This window comes from Neophocaena asiaeorientalis, unplaced genomic scaffold (genome assembly GCF_003031525.2).
Source record: "Neophocaena asiaeorientalis asiaeorientalis breed wild unplaced genomic scaffold, Neophocaena_asiaeorientalis_V1.1 scaffold798, whole genome shotgun sequence".
NCBI classification, from domain to species: domain Eukaryota; kingdom Metazoa; phylum Chordata; class Mammalia; order Artiodactyla; family Phocoenidae; genus Neophocaena; species Neophocaena asiaeorientalis.
The window spans coordinates 2,661,601-2,671,302 of NW_020173042.1; the positions used below are offsets into that span (position 1 = coordinate 2,661,601).

At 42.9% G+C, this 9,702-nt stretch overlaps 1 protein-coding gene across 5 annotated transcripts in view; it reads right to left on the reverse strand.

Annotated features, from left to right (window-relative positions):
• Nucleotides 1-2,854, reverse strand: part of EZH2 (enhancer of zeste 2 polycomb repressive complex 2 subunit) — a 42,280-nt gene extending 39,426 nt beyond the window's left edge. Inside the window, exons 1-2 of one of the 5 annotated variants that reach the window (XM_024742855.1) lie at nucleotides 2,733-2,854; nucleotides 2,045-2,146 (exon numbers count right to left, since the gene is read on the reverse strand). In XM_024742855.1, coding sequence (XP_024598623.1) covers nucleotides 2,045-2,146; nucleotides 2,733-2,849 — 219 coding nt within the window. In that variant the 5' untranslated portion in view covers nucleotides 2,850-2,854. Of the gene's footprint in view, nucleotides 1-2,017; nucleotides 2,147-2,732 lie in introns of those variants that run through there. The other 4 variants (XM_024742852.1, XM_024742854.1, XM_024742853.1 and 1 more) reach the window with 4 other exon arrangements.
• Between the last annotated feature and the right edge of the window lie 6,848 nt (nucleotides 2,855-9,702).

A 9,702-nucleotide genomic window follows, 5' to 3' on the forward strand; every position in this document is an offset into this window, starting at 1 on the left:
TAGGAGGAGAAGACAAATCACTTCAAGCAGAATCAGTAATTAAGAGTGGCTCAAAAACAAACGTGCTTTGACCAGAGTTCCATGCAACAAAACCTGAATTCCTGAGGCTAGGGGTTACTTTCCTCCTTTTCCCCTCCTGTTTTGTGAAAATGTTTTTTCTCAACCTGCATGGGGTACTAAGTTTAGAAAAACACTTGTTTCATTAAAATGCTAATTTCTTCTTACAATTTCTCTCATGAACTCAATAAAAAGTTAGGTATCTTTACATTCAATGACTTTTATCTCCACTTGACAAAATTAAAAGCAAAATGCAATTAGTAAATACTCATTTGAATAAACTGTACTCTTAAATTTAACACCAAAAATTGTATCATGAGCAATTCCGGTTGTACATAAATAATGAACTTTAATAATTTCTTAATGTGTCTGAGCAAAGCGTACTCTTCCAGGCCCACATCAGATCATTAGAGCAAGGAAACTGACTTTAATTCTTCTAAGGCTCAGTTTCCTCACCTGGGAATAAAAAAGTGGTAATACAACCATCACGAAGACAAAATGAGGTAGAGTAGTACCTAGTGCAGTGCCAGAAATCATTACTGCTGTTCACTTTTATTATAAATGTAGGCTGGGCTTTCAACAGCATTTTGAAGTTTGTAATGGGTGGCGAAATTAAGTATTCCGTGTGTTCCTACTTTATTTCTCCAAATTTCTAAAATGTATCCCTCTGGAGAGAAAAAAAACGAGGTTTCTTTTTCCTTCACTTCAAAATTTCCAAAAGGTCACTTTCAAAAGAATTAGAGGCTCCATCCTGATCCCTTTCGAGAACATTCTGACTGGCATAGAAAAGAATCCCTTTCACCCTTAGTATATTAATTAGTCATTTACCTCTAATGTGTAGGTCCTGACCTGTTGCACATGACTGGAAGGTGTTAATAACATATAATACATATTTATACAACTGCAAGTCAGAGCTTAAAGAGCGGTCAACTGACAAAATGCATAAATAAGAATCATCCCAAGCCATATGTATCACCATCAAGACCACAACACCATCACTGAAATCACCACTAGGACCATGTCTGTAGCACAGACTGAGCTACTCTAACAGCACTGACCAGTCTCTGAAGCCAGTGCATCACACAATCTCAACAGGTCTCGTAAGACACCAAATTAGTGCTTGATTATTACAATATCATATAAAAAATGACTGCTCATTGAAAACACATTATTTTAGAACAAATTCCATTGTTTAGATGCCTTCCATGTGCAGACACCCAGGTCAACAATCATCTACTACATGGTATAATCTAAATTTCAAATCACTTTCTTCCCTCTTTTTGCGTCCATGCCCATTCAAATAGCATTCCATATCACATGCCATGTCTTCCTGCATAAAACAGGTACTTAAACAGAAATGCTTTAACCAAAATCCTACTGATTGGTTCCATACTGTGTAAGTTTCTGCCATTTTCTTTTCATCTTGCTGCCACTATGTTTTAATGTGTTATCTCATTATAAAATCTACCATAGATTTATTGCCTTCCTTTGAAAACAGTAATTTTTTGGAGTGATTAAGATCTACCTCGTTCGTTCAAAAAAATTCTATTAAAAAAGGAAATTCTGACCTCTCAACCCCAAATTTAAAAATTCTTATAGAGAGAGCCTTAGAATTTGGACAAAATGTATAAGAAGAAGCTTGTTTACTCCATAAGTATGGATGAAAAAGAACCATTTCTTACAGCACGGCTAATTCATATGAAGGGGGAGGAAAAAAGACAACTATGCATCAGAAAGCCTTGCTCTAACTTGTGATCTGATGAGGACATTCGAGAGTATTTAAAGTTCTTTTTTAATGAACAGTCTTATAAAAATCTAGGAATCAGTTGCACATTAAAGAGAAATAACAATAAAACAAGGGACATCCGAGGTCAATGGCCTCCTCTCGACAACCAACCAACATTCCAAAAGCAAAAACCAAAATGCACTGATAATTCATACAGCGCGTGAGTTCACCAACCTCCCTGGTCCCGCGCAATGAGCTCACAGAAGTCAGGATGTGCACAGGCTGGATCCTTCGCTGTTTCCATTCTTGGTTTAAGATTTCTGTTCTTTCCAAAATTTTCTGACGATTGGAACTAAACATACTCTTTAAAAAAAATGAAGGAGAGGAGAAAAGAAATTGTTCATTGTTAGAAAATTTGTAACATCTCTAATGAAGGTTAAAATTGAGTGATTCCTCAAAAGTATCAGGGACATTCCTTCAAAAGCATATGGATTTTACACTAAACTGTGGTTTCTCACATTCAAATAATACAAAAACACCACACCTATTATTTTACTGAGAGTAGAAGGGCAAGAGGAAATTATTTCCATCCTTTCTTTGTTAACTCTGTATATATCTATATTTTTTTTAAATCACAATGACTTTAGGAACACAGTACCATGAAACACATTCCTTTATATTTGGGTCCTGGGTCTCCACATGCAGTACAAAGTTACACTGAAAAGATGGTGATTTCCAAGTAGACTGAATAACCATTAGATTAAAATCTTTCCACTTCACTAATGTGCATGGTACGATTTTTATGTTAAGACAGACCAAGGACCTTAACTTCCAAGTTTTCATTTATCTTACAGTAAATAAGACCATTTACCCTTTCAAATTAAAACTTATCTTTAGGGAGTAAACCATCCTTAACTGTACCCGCATTTTCACAGAAGACGGAGGATACCTTGACTTCGTCAGCTCGCCTGAACCTCTTGAGCTGCCGCAGGCGCATGTACTCTGACTTTACACGCTTCCGCCAACACACTGGTCCCTTCTCAGATTTCTTCCCAGTCTGGCCCATGATTATTCTAAAAGCAATGGTTTCATATTAAAATCACTAATCTAACCAGCCTGAATATGACCACTTGTGTTTTAATCCCCAGCAAACTAACAATCAACAAAAGAAATGACACATAATTACACTGTTGATATTTGCAAGAAGGGTCCTCATTTGTTCTGCATGGTGAAGTCCTTATAAACATTTCATTCCAAGTACAAATTTTTATTTAATACAACTTTTAAAAGACATCTTTATTTACAAAGATACTCCACTCCTAAACTGCAGTCATCCTACAGAAATGTGAGCCATTACAGGAGTTAAGTATATACAGTAACGAGCTGTGAGATCCACACTTGTGGAGTGAAAAAAAAAAATGTAGACAGATATTCTAAGTTTTTCATCATTAAATTAGTTGCTACAGGCATAAATGAATGACTGAAAAAGATAAACCTGAAAAAGAAGTAAAATCTACATACAGCACCAAAGGTAGAAAATATACAGTACAACATGTGATAACTGTACAAATTAAAGTACTCCTCCTACACGCACTTTCAACCATGCTTCTCACCTTCAACACTGTGATGAAAGTCTGTGTCTCTGCCTCGTGCCACCTTTCCTCCCATGGGGGCTCCTCTGCTAGCCAGAGGAGAAGGAAGGCAGGGACCCCCCTTCCGCCCCATCTGTGGTTGCAGAGGCTCTGGAAGCCGGTTATGTGCAACGTGGGCTCAGCCTGCAGTCCACCGGATGTCCAGTTCACACCACAGAGTCTAAACGAGCGTCCTCTTCCAGAACATTTGTTCATCAAAGTGTTAAAACTGTACTTGTATCTTCAAAAGATTAGAAGGACATTCCTCTATCGGATGGTGCAAAGGTGCCACATTAGGGATTTGTGCTGTAATTTATCTAAGCGCAATGGAAAGTCATAGTGTTTTAAGTAAAGGGGCAGGGGGAAGATTTACACTCTGGAAAGCCCAGCTGACTGCAGTGCAGCGGCAGGAGGGGCTGGAAGAGAGTAAAAGGCAAAGGTGAGGCCAGGTGAGACTGGAAGGCGGGACTGTCCCTAGACAAGAGACGACGCAGCTTCTTCAACGACACCAGTGATGAGAGAAAGGAAATGATTTCAAGAGTCACTTGAGAGCAAACACGGCAAGGATTTCAATATGGGGAAGATGGCTTTCTGGCCTGAATAACTGAGTAGGGTTTCATGTACCTGCTTACATACAGCCCTCGGGCATAGAGAAAATTGCCTAAGGAGAGGAATTAGAGAAAGAAAAGGAACCCAGAGGTCAGTGGTAACTTTCTGTACGGAATATTCTACCACCAAACCACGAAAGAGAACACAAACGGTGGATTATTCAAGCTGAGAGAGGGGCAAAGAAAGCACGTAATTAATGACTAGTAAGAATCAGGCAATGAATATACAAAGATGAATGAAACGCAGAACTTGCCCTTGCGGCGCTTATAACCGACCTAAGAAGGCCTAAAGGAACGGACTTTACAATATGAGATAAATGTGAAAAAGTACTGGGGCTGAGGGTGGGGGACACAAGCAAGGAGCTGCAGAAGGATGGCAGCAAAGTGACCACTCAACCTTAAAAGTTGAGTTGGGTTTCAAAAGGCAAAGAGAGAACGGAAGGGGCTCAGGTAAGAGCAGGAGCCAGCTGGGTTCGGGGCTGTAAGGGCGCAGAGGGGCCGCCAGCCGACCCTACAAACAAAGGTGGACCCCAAATTAGGTAAAGAGCCCAAATTACAAGAATTGAGGGAATGAGAAGAACGAAGAGATTTCAGAACGTAAGATAAAGACAGTTGAACTTAAGATAAAGACAGTTGAATGAGATCACAGAGATAGGACTGAGTCCCATAAAAGCTTCAAAGTGCGACCTTGCCTGGGGTGCTGAGTGGAACAAAGATGACAGTCCTCAGAGCTGAGAAGACTAAACCCCACAGCCCATCCCAACTTGGCGGAAACACAGAAAGTGGGGAAGAAGTTAGGAAGACGGTGAGGCCGGGCAAAAAGACGCCAAAGTTAGGGAGAGGCTGGAGCTTTATTCTAAAAATGACTATGTGGCAATTTTTTGCTTTCACATCTGCTGGTTTGTTAACAGATGAGCTCAGGTAATTCTATGCAAATTATTTTCAGACACTTAGCACTTCAAAGGCCTAGCTAGAAAGGAGAGGAATCAGATAAAAAGGGATGATCTGTTGCAGTAGCTCAGAAACTCATCACAACTAGTCCCATCTGCTGCTTCCACAAATTCATGGTCCTGGGAGGCGGCACCACCATGCCTGATAAAAACCTGCACTGGGAACACAGCTTTCGCTTTCATTGATATGCAACACAGGTATCACTACAACGCATCTTTTAAGGTGCATTTTTTAGGCCGTGGTGAAGAGGTATCATTTCAATAGTTAGCACTTCATGTTTTCCACTGGAACCCTCCGTGTCTAACACGCTGTAATACCTTCTATGTGTTTCTACCATTAGTAACAACACCTCTGGAAAAGTATGTCAGGACAAAACCAAAGCTGTTACACTAAACTAACAAGTTGCTCCATCAATGACAAAACACTTCAAAGTTGATTTGGAGCCAACCTCTCCGTACGAGGGCATGAAAGGATAAGTTTCCACGTTTATAAACTTCACAAAGTTCCTCCAAATAAAGAAGTAAGCAAGTGAAGGTTTTAAGCTATAGAACGATCTGGTAAATACACACAATAGAGAGGAAAAGAAAACAGGACAGTGATCCATTCAGGGGAAATTATCAAAATATAAGAATCACGACCTCCGAATTAGGATAAGAAATGAAAGTGTACACACTGTTGTTTAAAAGCATAGGGATAAACAGGCAGATCCATGAAAAAAAAATAACAAAATTTAAGGCACCATCAGAAGGATGTGTAAAATAAGACAAACTGCCTCCGACTGTCACAGCACTTACAACGTATTAAAATCACATTTCCACGTTCTTCACCCCACTTCACCCCCACTGGAAGTCCCTCAGTCTCAAGAACAATTTTTCTCCATTTGTAAAATCGCAGGCTGTGTGCCTGGCAAACAGATTTAAAAACAAACAAAAGGCAGGTCTATTAACATGCGCTGATCATGAGCCGCTGTGCCACAAGGTATGAAAGGAAGGGTGGCTGCCGTGCTGAGTGCGGGAAGGGAGGGGGAGTCACCCCACCCCACCACCGAGAAACCCGGGAGGAGATGAGTCTCAGGGGCTGTCAGGACCCTGTGGTCCCGCCGCCTTACAAAACCTGGAGCCTCTGGGTCTTCCTTAGGGAAGCTGATATTGCCTGAGAGACCTCATCCAAACAACTGGGGTAGCATCACCTACCCCACAGCTGGGTGCAAACACCAGACACCGGCAGGCTCACCCACCTCTCAGGCCCTGCGTGCAGAGACTTCAGGCCTTCAAATGTGAGCTCCCCCGCTCCTTCCCGCCCCTGAAGGCAGACAAACCAGCTCTTCTGACTATTTCCCACTATCACAGCCCAGTAAGTATTATGATACAGCTTGGACATTATGAGCAAAAAGAAACATTAAAATGACTTGCTACTAAATGGATGGGGATTTGTGAAAAATCCAATTTTTAAATTTCTCACTCAGAAGATTTGCTTAGTTTCATAGGTGAAATGGCACGAGTATGATTTTTACCCAGGAAAAAAACAGCTTCTCTTATTCAAAACAGGTTATAGCTCAAGTCTACCTGTATACAGTGACACCAAAACAACAGTTATGCTTTAATTCAAAGACAAACCAGGTTATGGCGGGGAATCATCCAAACCTTAATACAATGTAAATAAAATAAAGGAAAATTATACAGTCCAGAGTCTTATTTATGAATCAACCAAACTCAAATTGTTTTTGCCGCCCTGCATCAGTTCACCTTCTCTGGGAACTTTGCACCCACCCTTCTCTAAGGACTGCCACCTCCATGGGAGGGAGCCCGAGGCCCTGGCCCACAGCCCCTGTAGTGACCAGTGCTGGGATGAATATACGACCAGATGTGAACGTCTCAGGAGGTTCCCTGCAAGGTCAAGAATGCTCACCCTTTCCACTTAGGTTTGAACCTGGAAACATGCTGCCTGAAGAATCGCTGGAAGCCAACTGCAACCGCAAGAGGAGAGCCTGCAAAGAACAGTCAACAAGAGAAAAAGAAAAAGCACCCAAAGCCAAGAAATGGACTCTAGTCCCATCACTGAGCCCTGACCAGGCATGCTTTGCCAAACCAACTCCACAACTGTTCAGTTATGTGAGCCAAGGAATTCCCTCTCTTTTGCTTCAACCAGTTTGGATTAGATTTTCTGCCACATGAGACACAGAAGGGGTCTGAGGTATCATTTTAATATTGAGATTATATACACAACAACGCCTGAGTGAACAGAAGACAGGTTCTCGAGCCCTATTTCCTCATGGTCAACAGCATCGGCTCCACTCCCACGTGGTGAGGAGCTCCGCCCCTGCCCTGGGTTTGGACGGCCCTGGTGACCCCAAGACACACCTCTCTACCTCCAGTGACTGGGCCACACAGCACAGGAATCAGCATTCTTCTCCATCAAGTCCAACTCTAGTCTACTTGTAAGGGGTCTTTTCCGAAATAAGGTAACATTCCTGCCCCTCCTTACTCAGTTGCCAATGATTGAGGAATTAAAAAAAAAAAAAATGCCCTAGGCACTTTCAGTGCACTTTATGCCCTTCTTTAAAGGTTTTTCATTCCTAAAGGATTTGCCAAATCAAGGCACTCGCCATCTACCAGTCTTGCTGAGCTCTGCTTCTACTTGTCTGAAGAAAACTAAAAAATAAATTACATGTACAACTTATCCTTCTCAACTAAGTCAATAGCATCAACTTTGACTCTAAACTGAAGACCAGACTAAGGAAGGTAAAATCCAAATTTAACAACATTTAAGTAATAATGATTGCAATATTCTCGATGTCCTTCCCTAACTGAAATTGCCAATTTTGAAAAATCACCAATCTTCAATAGTGCTTTTATATTTAAAATGCTTTGAGGACAGCTGTTAGTCACATTTACCCATTTCATTTACTTTTTTAAGTTAAGATCCATTGCTTTAATGAACTCAAAAGGAAATTAATGGTAAATAAGATTCTGCGGGTAGGGCTAAGGGTTAGGGTTAGGAAAACTTAGAGAGACCTGTAGTGTAACTCTTGGTAAGAGATAAAAATTAATAACCTAAGAGAAGTAGGTCTTACGCCTGAGGGGCTTTATGGAGAACACCCCCATGAGAAGGAGACTAGGAGTGAGGGGCCCAAGGAGGCAAGCGCACAGGGCTGCTGCCTGCGTCCTCCATTCGGGATTCGCGAGGACAAGCGGACTCCACTGCATGTCACCACCCTGAACCTTACAGCGACCCACTCCAGGCTGGCCATGCCCTGGCTCAGCAGGAAGGGCGCTCTGGCGATTAACAACACCTGTCACGGACACGGGGCAGAGAACGTGGGCAGCAGCGCTCTCCACTCCAAACTAAGTCCCAACAATAAACCAACAAGATGGCACCTGGTCCTATTAAATCCTAAGTCCTACCCACAACTTAAACAAAGGCAAGAGCACAGCCTGCAAAGCCAGCCTCCCTGGGTTGGACTCCAGTTCTCCCAGGACCAGCTGTGTGTGAACCTGGTCAAGTTCCCAAACCTTTTGGTTCCTCCCTCTCCGCATGCTGTGAGGAGCGTCCTCGTCAGAGAGTTGTCCTGAGAAGTCCACTCATGTAAGGATGTAAGGCCGCAGGACAGCACCTGTCAGAGCAGGCACTACACCACGAAAGTCCTGGCTACCATCACCCAACAGCAGGTGAGGGCGATCAGGATACGATATGCATATAAAAAAGTTAAGTTAGACAACAAATCAATGTGAAAAGTCATTTTCTTAAATGATAGACTGTATGCAAGTAAATAAAACCAAAACAGGATGTCAGGGGATCTCAGGAAGGAATACAGACCACACAATGAGTTGAGGTATATTAAAACCACACGAGATAAGCCCATGGAAACGGGTGGGGAGAAAAGGAGCCAACCTAGGAAACTTTGGAAATCTGTGTTCTGACTGGACAGAGGAAGGCTAAAGACGAAAAGAACTGGACAGAAACACTGTCCTCTAGTTAAGCTTTCTCACGGGTACCAGGGCCAAATAAGCAAGAGGTGGTGATGGACTAGAGTCAGAGACAGCCGCGTGAACTCTTCTATTTTCATACACACGCAAACAGGCGCAGAGAGACTCGCGTGCATCCCTGGGTGAACAGACACGTGTGGGCTTCCAGGTACCGCCCACAGAGCCCAGGAGCAGGACCCCCAGCAGGGCCCCCAGCGCCCACATCTTTCCCTCCTGAATCCCATTACCCGCACAAGGAAGCCGGGCTCTGGATTAACGGCCAGCTCATGGGCTGGGACGGGGAAAATAGGAGAAAAGCCTGTAGCAGGAAGGGAATGCTGAGAGGATGAAAGGACGGGAACCAAACCGAAGGCACTCCCAGGGGCCAAAGCTGGAGCAATTTGAGCAGCAAACTAAATCACAACGGTATTATAACCGAACTAATGAAATAAGTATCCATGAGTCTATGAGAGAAAGAAGTGATTAAATAAACAAGTAAATGGGGGCGGAGGGGCAAGTCTTTCTTACACGAATTCCAAAATCCATGTGCACACTTCCCGAGCCCACGCATGGAGCTCTAGTCCCTTCCCAGGTGAGTCGCTTTCAAAGCAGAATCCAGGGAGGGGAAGGGGACGTCCCAGCAGAGAAACCAGTGACACCCCTGCCACGGTTAGATCACCCGCCACCTGCACCCCGATGTGCGCTGAGACCAGCACCGCACCCCAGTCGTATTCTTTCCCCAAACCTCACAACCTCTCACTTCA